The sequence below is a fragment of the Rattus rattus genome, chromosome 12 (genome assembly GCF_011064425.1).
Source record: "Rattus rattus isolate New Zealand chromosome 12, Rrattus_CSIRO_v1, whole genome shotgun sequence".
NCBI lineage: Eukaryota > Metazoa > Chordata > Mammalia > Rodentia > Muridae > Rattus > Rattus rattus.
In genome coordinates, this window is record NC_046165.1 from 46,798,423 (window position 1) to 46,810,651 (window position 12,229).

Genomic DNA, 12,229 nt, shown 5'->3' on the forward strand with positions numbered 1-12,229 from the left:
CCTGGAGTCTGTTTCCTGAGCCAACGTGGCTTGGGAAGGAAGGTAAGCTTACTGTGGGAAGTTAACTGTGGAAATTCTCCAACATGAGAGGAGGGAAGGCGATTCATTAAACTTCCACCATCTGATACTGTGGTCGCTATTTTTTTCATCCAACAAACTGATTGGAAATGGCCAAGCGGTAACAAACACCTCAACGTTAATCTCACTATAGATTCTCTCAGGAGTTTTAAAATTACCATCAACATACAAAAATACATTACTGAACCAGTAATAAGTAATGTTCTCCATGTCTATAAAACTTTGGGACGACACAGTTGATTGTTGAATCTACTTCACACCAGCTTCCAAAACCAGAGGAATTTAGTTAGCTTCAGTTTTTCAACGCTTCCTCAAAACTTCCTAGGAGAGCTGGGACACCCTCGTCCTCTCCATCACTGTCTTCTGGATTGGGTGCTGTATAATACAGCACTTGTGGGGGCGGGTCTTCAGCTAATGTTCTAGGGCTTGTTAAGCTGTCAGCCCAAGCTGACTTAATATTCCAGGACACATTTCCACGGCTGGTTTTGTGTCTGTGTGGCCAGGAATGCAAAGGCATTAGCCGAGAGGGAAGCTCAGACCTTGGGACTGTTGAAACGAGTACGCGTTCCACCATCTTTAATTGATACCCGCTATGTTATTCACGCCTAGGGTGGTTGGGCTGTTTTTCTTTTTTAAATCTTTATGTCATCAGTCACCCCAGCCATCCAGACCTGACTCTGACTGATACGTGGCTAACTTTTCTTGACTCATAATGTTATAGGTAATGTTCACAGTAGCATTATTAAGATAACACATGGCACCTCTCGTGGACATTTTGAAAGTACACAAAGAGGAAAGAACAAAAATCATTTATAGAAAAGAAAGCAAATTATAATCTTTTACAGATACTAAATATTTTCACCCATTTCCTTATAGATCTCCTTGTAGCATATAAATTGTGAATATAACACACATATAAGCACACATTTGGAGTTGTTCACATATGCCATTGCGTAACTGTTGCTTAGCAACTGTTCTGAGAACTTTCTATTGTGCCATTTAAAATCTCTCAATCACAATTCTTATTCCAAGTCTATATCATCAAACAATGTACAGTGTATATAATAGTAGAGAGAGATAACTTAAAAATTTCAAAGTAATTCTGGGAAATGAAAATGTATGCAACTGCCTTAAGCTGTGATGACTCACGATGACCCAGGTGGAAACCATGGGTTTTGGAACTCAGAAGCTGTAGAACAAGGAAGGACTCACTGTTGGACTTAACAGTGTCCTGCCCGAAGCACTGTACCTAACCCTCTGCCTTGCAACTGTTGCCCTAGATATGTTTCTTTCTACTTCTCTGCTAATGACTGGAGTTCAAATAAAAAAATTTACTTCTCAGGAGGTTTAACACAATGTATCCTAAAACTGGGAAGCACAGCTTCTGAATAAGTGTCTGTTCCAACTATCAAAACCACTCAGTGGTGCACGACAGAATCATCTCAAAGTCACAGAAACGGTTGAGGTAATAACGATTTCTAGGTTGCTTTAAACGTCAATCCCCAGGACATTTAAGTACCAGATAAACAGGCAATGGAAAGGGGGATTTCTGAAAAGGAGGAAGAGAATAGTTCCTTCTTTCAAGTTCCTACTTCATTAGTCAGGATGATGTCTGATCGAGGGTCTAATAATGATGCCACCAACTGTGCTTAGATGAACAATGGAATCTAAAAGCAGAGGGGGAATAAAGGCACCAATGCCCATCGGCACATCGTAGTGCTAAGACGTGAGTAACTGGATGTTTTAATTGGTCTGATATTGATTCCTTTGGCCAATGTCCTACTTTGACAGCCTTGGAGCCAAACTTTTAAGATTTTAGATGGAGAGACATAGAATAAAATCGATGGATATGAACTTTTCATGAGTAACTGGCCTATATATCTATGGTTTCTCAGCCACATTCACATGTAATGGTCTTGGGACGGTTGTTCCAGTAATCAGGCCTCAAGAACCTCCGTGTTTACTGTGACCCAAGACTTGTGGTAGCCTCACCTCCCAAGGATTTATGGGAAGAAGCTCATGAGCCAATGGGGAACTCATACTTGCTCTGTCATTAATATATATGAAGGTTTTCAAAAGGTCTGTTATATAAGCAGACCTGTCTAAAACCCAAATAGTGTAAAATTAAATCTATTGGGCTTTACAAAATATATTAATATAGACTTTATGCTACATAAAAGGGCAAAAGAACAGAATTTTTTTCCACAGGACTGACACAGCTGTATTTTCTCCTTTATCTGCCATCCTTAGCCTTCCTTATGAGACTATATTTTGTTTTTACATGAGAAACAGTTTTGCTTTTAAACACCGCTAGACACTTCTCAAGGTAAGGCCAGTGAGCTAGCTACCTGCTGACAGCATCGTCTTTGAGCATCTACTGAAATCTCGGGTGAGTGAGCCCTTGATGGCACAGCTAAGAGCGGCCCCTTTTCTCGCTCAGGCCTTTCTATTTATTGCTTACAGAGTAAAGGGTAAAATCAGTGATTAATTTGAGGGAATCTCAAACTCTCCCAGACTGGGCCATCTAACCCCTTCCAGAGTTATTCTGATAGCTTTTTCCCAGAAGTCGTGATGACTACACTTAAAGCCTGACAACGCTTTGTGTTAATTTTGCCCAAACTTGAGCCGAAAACATATTTTAACATCCTGTCAGAATGAGATACTAAGAGTGTCGGTAAAATGACACTCCAGTAAATGTAAATTTAGACTGCTGTTACAAGCCCCTGCCTGGCTCCAGGAGGTGTTAGGTTGCTATAGTATTTTCCATAGCAACTTTGCATCTTATTACATAAATATTCCCTCAGTGTCCTCAGAGCCTGCTAAGGAAGCGGGTGAAGTCTCTCTCATGTGATAGTTCTTTTCTGGGCTTTGCTTAACACAATGAAGTGGCCCCCAAATCACAGTAAGCCATAATGAAGATGATGGTGTTCCGGGAAGTGGGAAGTTGAAAAGCATCTGGGTTCTGCTCTGTGCAGGGGGTGAGGCTGAGACCCCATTGTCTGAATCCTTCACAGTCCAGCATCCTTGGCCTTCCATTTTAGACAATGATTTAACTTTCCCTGTTCCTTTCTTTTGCCTGGCAGCTAGGCAGGAGCTCAAGCCTTCCGCCAGGCTTAAGAGGTCTCACTGCACTGGGCAGGAGGCCAGAGCCTCAGAGCCCAGATGTGCTTTGGTGAGTATCTTTGGGAGTGCTAGGCTGAACTGAACACATGGGAGCCACTGGGGGAGCCTACCCTGCTCTGGGCAGAACACAGACGTGGTGGGTGGTGGTTAGACCCTAACGAGGGCCCCACTGAGTTTTAAGGAAGGGCAGCAAAGTAGGGGAGTCCTTGGGGGTGCTCCTGGACACAAGGCAATCTCAAAAACGCAGGGCAATTTTACTCACGGGGAAGGACTCGGTTGCACAAAGTTTACTCATGAAAGAGGTCAGGAGCCAATTGTGGCATCGCTAGGTGCCACGCGACAGCAAGGGCATAAACTTCCAGGAGGAGCAAGACTTTACAGCCCAGACACATAGGGTCCATTTTGCCCAGCAGGAAGGAAGGCTTCCATTAGAAAAGGCTCCTCAGCCACTGGATCCAGTTAATAGCATCTGTCTCCAAGTATTTAAAAGGTAAATCGATTTTCAAGGAGATGTGGTTTTGATATTTTTTTAAAAAGCCTGTCCATTACGGGTGGGAATTGTAACTGTACATAAAATCAGGAAACTGAAAAATCGACCTGAAATAAACCTTTATTTGATGTGTGTTGGTAAGATGTTCACGGTTTATAAAAACAAAACAAAACTATTCCCTTGTTGAACCTAGGTTCCCAGAAGACACTAAACTGAGGCCTGGAAGGAGGCACGTGCTTATCTTTGACTCAAGGGTCCTTCCCTCACAGCGGCACTGCTCTTTCAGGAGATGTCCCAGGCTGACAGGATACGGGAAAACAGCTTGTCCTTGTCTTTCTAGGCCTCAGCTCGTCGATGCCCCTGCCTCGTGGAGCATGGGCCCTGGCACGTTGTTACTGGCCCTCCCACTTCCCACAGTAGACAGTGCTTGTTCTTCTGCTGAGTTCTAAACCTCTGTGGTCAGCTGACTTACAGCACAATCCAGGCCTTCTTCTCAAAAAGGAGCCTCAGGCAAGCTGCCTGGGACGCCCTGTTTAGTCAGCCGCAAGACTCTAGCTTAGCATTTAGCAATCACTGTGTGCCCGGCTGGGGTGGGGCCTGCACTGAGTCTCTTCTCAGGCTTGTCACCTCATTACGACTTCCTGTGGGGCATCCTCACTATGGGCATCTCACTGGGCTTCCAGAAGGAATTCAGTATCAGAAATCCAGAGATGGTCTTGGAACTCAAAGAAATGAAGGGGACAGCTGAAAACCTCAACACTTGTATTTTTAAACATGATGTATCTTGTGATGGATAAAACTGTTCAGATCAGATTCCAATTAAAATTGAGTCACTAATTTCACTTGGTTGCTGGAAATCACTGTTCGACTTCTTAGTGAAATTAAAAGCAATGGTAATCAAACAAAATGGCATTGTAAATTTCTATGGAAAATTGACAACCCAGAGAACACTTCATTGTTCAAAAAGTATTTGTGGGTAGGGAGAGGCTCTGTGGGTAAAAGTGCTTACTGCACAAGCCTGAAGACCTGATTCGGGGTCCTGAAAACCTGTATTAAACAGAAACGGCTAGGAGGAAAAGGGCTAGAAGTGGCCATTCCCAACAGTAATACTAGTGCTCCTAAGACAAGGTGGGAGGTGAGGGTAGGAGATGCGCCTGGAAGCTCGGGGCGCAGCTAATCTAGAATATACAACAGCACAGTGAAACAAGCAAGGTGGAAATCCTCTCCTGACCGTACACTTTACACTGTGACACATGCCTGTGTGGACACACACACACACACACACACACACACACACACACGTTTATATAAAGAACCCACCAGACTTTAAATGAGGTTCATTTAGGATTCGAAAGCATTTGCTATAACCTGTGGAATGGTTTAAGGGCTGTCTGTTAAGCAAGGATTCTTTTTTTCGTTCCACTTTTCTGAAGTTTGTGTTCACTGAACCCACATGAAGTATTGGTAGATGGTGATGCCCAATTTGGACGGCACTACGCTTAACTTCCTGGCTTTAGGACATACCTGTTTGGGGGCCCAGTATATCAATTAACAAGACATGATTTATTTCTTCAAAAGGGCATCCCTCACGCCCCCCTGGACGGCAGGGGCATAGGTCCAATGCCTTCAGTGTGCTGTTGTAATTAGGAAGATGACTGTTCAGTCAGGGACGCTGGGTTTTGCACAAAGTTCTAAACATTCTGGCAAAGGGAAGCGCCCTCATTGAATATGCATCTTAGCTGTGCCTTTTGAATGGGATCAGAGTCGCCAGTGTCAGCGCCATCTTCCTCGTGCAGACACCTTCCGATCAGATGAAGGGGAAGGCCCAAGGGAAGGGTGCAGGTGACGCTCAGCACACTTCACTCTTTGGAGAGAGGCCCAGGGCCAGGGGCTGGGGACAGCAGAGGCAGTGAGCAGAGGAGGCCTACCACATACTTATTTTGTACTGGCATTATTCACGACATCAAAAGCGCCATGCGCCTGACCTACACTGGTCCTTTAACTCTGATGACTCTAAAGCTTGCTGGGTTCCCCCCACCTCAGGCCTTGCAGGTCCGGCTTTTTTCCTTTCCGCTGTGCATGCTGCACTGTCCACCATAGGGAAGAAGTTGGGAGGAAAGAGGCAGGAAAGGGAGGAGGGGAAGAAAGGACAACTGGGTGTGTAGCCTTGAAGATTTGGGTCCGAGGCAAACCAAGCAGCGACACATTTACATTTCTACCCAAAGCTACCTTTGCAGCCCCCAGGGAGAAGGCTGATCTTCTGCAATGGACGCTTTGGTAAGTATGCCACGGTTTTCAGTGTATTAGCAGAATCATCTCCATTTTTTTTTTTTTTTTTTTTGGTCACTAGCTTAGCTTTGCTCCAACGGATGCCCTTCTGTCTTAAGACAAACCAATGAGGGAGTGTGGATGGTCTGCCAAGAACTGTAGAATGCCTGAAGCAGAAGCAAGGAACTCTAGCCAAATAAATGCTGTTAATCACTTCACACAGCAAAACAAAGTAAAGTAAAAATAGAATGAAATGGTCTTCACAGCCAGGAAGGCAGAGACACATTAAAATATTTTGGCTATTGAAAAATAAAACCAGAGGTATAGGTATAATACAAGTCTCTCTCTCTCTCTCTCTCTCTCTCTCTCTCTCTCTCTCTTTCTCTGTGTGTGTGTGTGCGCGCGCGCGCGCGTGTGTGCGTGTGTGTGTGTGTGTGTGTGTGTGTGTGTGTGTGCGCGTGCGTGTGTGTGTGTTCAACTGCTATTCTGGACACAAAGTCAGTTCGCTCCATCGCACTGGAGACAGCCCTCAAAGCTGGCACAGGAGCCTGACCACCCTGAGGAACAGGGCCTCGCCATGCCCTCCTACCCCAGGCAGAGGGGTCCCTAAAGGATGCTCTTCTGTAGGATTTCCAAGAACTTTTGGGCCAGCTACTTCCTTAGGATATTTGAAGCCAAGGGGAAAATGTTTCAGCCTGGGCAAGCTGGGCGGGAATGGATCCTACAGAGGAGAGAGGATCTCGTTTTCTTGTCTCTGTTGGGCAGTTCCCGTCGAGTTCGTCAGCATACTACATTTTGGGGAAACGGCTCCCATGTGGGTGACAAATAGCCACACATTTGTACCTAAAACTGAGCCATGGGGAAAGGTGTTTCCTCTAGGCAGTGAGATCTCTGTCCCTCCTCCTCTGCTTCAAGTCATTCTTAGCAAGGTTGAACCCAGAGACCGGATGGGAATTCTTGCCCATCAGGCAATGCCCCTGAAGACTCAGGGCTGGAAGGCAAGCAAGGCCTGCTTGTTGGCAGGGTCTCCAGGGCCCAGTGGAATAAAAATGGTTAAGCTGCTTTCTCCTCCTTTTAATCAGTCCTGTGCTCTCTGCCGAAACCACAGGCCACATCCTCTGGCCCAGCTCGTTTGAAGAAACACGGAAAGGACTTTGAACTGCCGGGCCTGGCATTTGAATCCCCGTCCTTTCATCTCTCCCCCTGCTATGTGGCAGACAACACGCACTGCATTTGCTCATTAATTCTGCTGACCAAGGAACATGCCTGGGGAAAGTCTCTAAAGTGTAGGCTGGACTTCATGCTCTCATTGGATGCCTGGTGAGTGAGCCAAGACAGGTCTGGGGAACTGCTTTCCTGTAGACCTCTGGGGAGGACTGCTGGTCCTCCAGGAGGGCACAGGTCCTTACCACCTCCATGCCTAAGTTTACATCAGTCCTGTGGGTGTATGGCTGCTGCTGTGGCTTGCCTGATCTCTCCAGCGAGCCTACTGTTCATTCATCCCTATGCTGGCTTATCCCAGACAAACTGATGCTCATGCATTTCTCTCTAGGAAAACTGACAGGTCATTTAAAAAAGAAATTCTACATATGCAATAAAAAGAGGCCCAGGTTCAATTCAAACCAGATTGAGTCAAGTCTTATACACCTAATATAATGATATTAAGAATCCAACTTCCGCCTTCAGAAAACATAAAACTATTTTAAAGAGAAACATTATTTTTTTTTTATCAAGATCACATGGAACCTTGGGGGAAAAAATCACACAAATATCCCTTCTTTTCATATATGAGGACTTACGCAAGTGCCAGTGAGGACAGAATTCTCTTCAAATAACCAGATTCAAACCTTAGAGTAGAAGGAAGAGTCCTGAGAAAGCCGGCCTCCATCTAAGGAGAGGCTTACATGCTGGGCTGGCGACAATGGATATGGCTGGAAAGCCCTGGAGGCACAATGTTTTGCTTGTATGCTGAGCTTCTAAATAGCTTCAAGGGTGGAATTTAGAGGAAAGTCAGGTTTTCTAGGGCAATGGCTCTCCAATGTCAGAAAGGGTCAATTGGGCTTCCTCAAAGAGCTTTGATGACAATGCCGGGTCTCATTCCCCTGGCCTACAAGTTTCTGAGTCACTGGGTCCTGATATTGTCAGGAGAGAGACTGATGTCTGTCATCACTGCTTTTGGTTATTGTCCATTTTCTGTCCTGACATCCATCATCTGAGGTCCATGTCCCATGTGCTCCAGGCTCATGTAGTACTACTAAAAACCACTCACTGTTACCCAGAACTGTGACATTCCTTACCTGTCCTGTCTCTAGGAACAGTGGTATAGAAGCCCTCCGTCATGGGCTGGTGAGTGGTCACACTTTGTGTTTAATCATGCACATCATAAATGAATGATATCGTCTACATACTCTGCCTATGTCATCTCATCTCAGGGACACTTCAGAGGCAAGGGCAGGAGAGTGTCTTTCCGTTTACCTCTATACTTCTGCCAACAAATTAGGCCAGATCCTCTATTGCAGTCACCCTCAACCTTTCAGTGAGAGGCTGGAGACAGATGTATGATTTACTCCTGGTGCACATAAGATGAAACCTATCACATCTCTCTAATTTTCTTTTCTGGCAGTGGTGGTGACTGTGGGTCTTCCTGGGTCCATTAGACAATATCCCTTCCCTCGTACAAGCTATCTTTCCTTGGTGCCTCCAGTCTGACTGAGCCTGTAAACGCTAAAAAAGAACTCACATGTGACTCTAGGAGACAAAGCACACAAGGCAGCCTTCCTTAACCCAGGGAGTTAAGGAAGTTAAGTATCCTTGTTTGGTACCAAGTATGGCGCCCATCTTGATGAGAGGTTAGGTGAACTCTATTGGGGAAAAATGTTTAATTTTCCAGCGTGCTGGCTCGGGGGTTAGAAAGCTTCTTTAGGGATTAAACAACTCCTAAGGAGGAAGTACATGGACTGGAACCAAATTTCATCTGTAATTCAGCATCAGCGCCACACTCTGGAAAGGGGCTTTTATGGGAACCGGCAAATATCCCTGCATAATGGCCTCAGATCTGCATACGGAGAAACAACTGGAGCAATTTAAATCACTGCGCTCCCAAGGAGGAGTTTAACGTTCTATTAATAAAATGTAGTCACTCAAAAGATGAAAGTTTAGTGTAACTCAAATAAAAGTGAATTATGTGGCCATTTCCCTGAACTTATTCCCCATGTAAGATTCGGTGCTCGTGCTGATGCCTCCTGGGGACTGGGCGGTTACTGGCATTACCTGATTCATCGACTCTCATTTTTTTAGTTGGGCTGTCACAGTTCTCATCATCAGACATTTCCATCTCCTCCTCACGGCGGATGCCCATGAGCTGCTCGCTTTGAGCGTTCCGGAGCTCCTGAAAGCACAGGATACAGGAACGTCAGAAACGTGCCGGTTCCTCCTCATGCCGTCTCCCCATGGTCTCTGGTCCATTATGACTCACACATCAACAGTTAGAGCTCAAAGCTTCCACCAGAGACCACCTCCCAAGATCTAGGATAAGGTCGTGAGGGGAATGAGTCTTGGGAGAAATCCTTCCTCACCAATGACTGTAAAGGGTAAGTTAGTTAATCTCGCTGTAGTTTACTGACTTAAAGGGGGGATAATAGTGTCTGCCTCTAGCAGGGCTGCAGAAAGGTTATGGAGAAACAGCTGTGCTACAATGGGCACACAGAAGTGACATCAACTAGTATTGATGTGAACAGTGGTGTTTTAAGGAGGCAACTTTTAGCATTGGCCCTACTGTAACTTAAGAACACTACTATTTTCTAAACTTGCTGACTGGAACATTGGGGCACTAATGGTTTGGGGAATGAGATAAGTGAACACATGTAAAAGACTTGAGTGTATAGATGTGTGGCATGCATGTGTATGTGTGTATGCCTGTGTTTGCGTGTCCAGACACTGAGGTTGTGTCTTCCTCTATTCTCCACCTTAAACTTTTGAACCAGGCAGGGTCTCTCCTTGAACTCAGAGTTCACTGGATTGGTTATACTATGTAACCAGAAAGTCCTGGAAACCTGTTTTTACTTCTCTGGGTCTGGATCAGAAATGCATGCCAATTTATTTATTACTTATTATTTATTATGTATACAAGGGATCTGAACTTATGTCCTCATGTTTGCTTACAGACTGAGCCATTTCTCAGGCCCTGCATGTAAAAGACTCTTGCTCTCATGCTAAGTCCAATGTTGAGCTGCTAGTTATATAACTATATATGATTCATCCAAACCTTCCTGCAATTCATATATCTGTGATCGGCAAAAGATGTTGAATAAATAACTACAGAGAGGCCCATTACCATGTTCACAGGGCTATGGTTCTGTGGGAGTGATGGCATGACATGATGTTTTCTGAGGGTTTGCTATGTCCAGTGACTAGGGCAGTGTCTACAATCAAGTCAGGAAATTATATTTGGCCATAATAGTATTCAGAAAATCCATTGTAAAAGGAACCGAATTATATATAAAATCTTTACTGATGTTCCTGGAAGGAAACATTGCAGCTGTTTACATTTGTAATTGGCTATATCACTCATTTATGCCCAGCAATGTATTACTGAATTGTGAGGCCTTAGACATTCTGTTCTCTAGCATGTGCTGTTCTCAAAAAGACCTAGAACAGAGAAAGGCCTCGTCTGTTCTCTTTTCTCCTTTTAAAGGCCTCTAATTAAAAACCCGATGCTTATGATAAAGGTCAATGGTTCCAGCAGTTCAGTAGGGGCGTGGTTACCACCATTTGACAGACGTGCACTTGCCACCCTGACTTGGGAAGACTTCCTTAGCTCACCGCAGGATGGGAAGGACTCCTCATTGTTACCAGACTCAGGGAAATTGCCCTTGTGGAATACAGGGAAACAAGAGGGCAGACAGCCATAGGACAGCACTGGGACAATAAACAACACCTCCCTTTGTCACCACGCCACCTGGAAGAAGGGGGGGTCATTATGTCTTAAATAAAGCTACTGGGTTTTGGAGGTAGATATCATGTATGATTAGCGGGGAATTTTCTGGGTGTTCCACAGCCAATTTTCTATTGATAAAGAGCTGATTCGCAGAGGTGACTGGAAAACACCCAAACAAGGAGAAACCAGGTGGGAAGAGTAAACAGGGCTGAAAGGGCGGTGGTTTCCTTCTGCAATTAACGACAACCTGCCATGTGACAGTTGTTTTGTGGGGAAGGTGGCGGGAAGGGAAAGTATTGGAGGGAGGGGAATCAGGGGTGTTTGCACGGGGTGCCTGTGGTTGTCAGTAAATCACTAGCACACTCTAATAAATCTGTAGAGGTGTTGCAGGTAATTAACAGATGCTGTACATGGGAATGCGGGAAAAATCAAGCCAATTAGCAAGCTTAGATGCAACTGAGAAATCATGCACAATGTTAAATTACAACTGGTATTTAATCAATTAAGCAACATGTAGGAGAAAAGCATTAAAAGGCAATTTACAATTCTCTTTTCTAGAAGATAAGGTGGGGTGGCAGGAGGGACTTTGGTGAGCGACACTCCACCCCTTTGGAGTCTCCATCCTAGCCCTCAGGACCAAGAAAGCAAGCAGGATTCCTCAGACCCAGGCAGGGAGCCTGGCATGCCCTACTGCAAATAGCACCGGATGTGATATAGGGCAAGCTGGGAAATGGAGTGGGACCAGGCGGGAATCAAGTGTCTGATGTCTGCTGGCAACTGTGGACACCAGCGGACGGTGGCCTTTCTGTGCTCAAGTGTTTTCAGCGTCCTGTTGCTTGCTGGGTGTCTGCTAAAATTTCGTTTAGTTGTGTTTTATTTTATTATATGCATTTGAAAGGAATCCAAAGTTTCACCATTCCAAAATCTGAATCGTCATTGACTTATAGAGTTCACGAACTTCATGTTGAGTTTTCATAGGGAGGGAAGCAGAGGCCTCCTTTCTTTCCCCGCTCTTGATAATCAACGTTGACTTGGGTCTCATTTCAGAGTCAGGGAGAACATCACCTTTGTTTGGGAGCCCTTGAGAAGGTAAAGAGAAGTCCTACCTCCTCCTTACAGTCCTTGAAAGAGGAAGAGAGCTCTATGTGTCACCAGACACCTTCCTAAAAGCAACACCCTTACCGACCACTGCATTAGTGTTTTCAGGACCCCATCACTCAGCATTTGCCATAATAACAGTAACAATAAAGAATCTTTTTAGTATTCATGTGGATATTACATGTAGTGCCACTGGTATTCAATAGTAATTTAGCATTAGTTAATGGGCACTTAAA

The 12,229-nt window shown here is 44.9% G+C and overlaps 1 protein-coding gene across 3 annotated transcripts in view; it reads right to left on the reverse strand.

Moving 5' to 3' along the window:
- Enox1 (ecto-NOX disulfide-thiol exchanger 1) overlaps window positions 1-12,229 on the reverse strand; it is a 272,854-nt gene that overhangs the window by 93,965 nt on the left and 166,660 nt on the right. For all 3 annotated transcript variants that reach the window (XM_032918167.1, XM_032918166.1, XM_032918168.1), the window contains exon 9: window positions 9,230-9,347. In XM_032918167.1, the coding sequence (XP_032774058.1) occupies window positions 9,230-9,347 (118 nt within the window). The remainder of the gene's footprint in view (window positions 1-9,229; window positions 9,348-12,229) is intronic.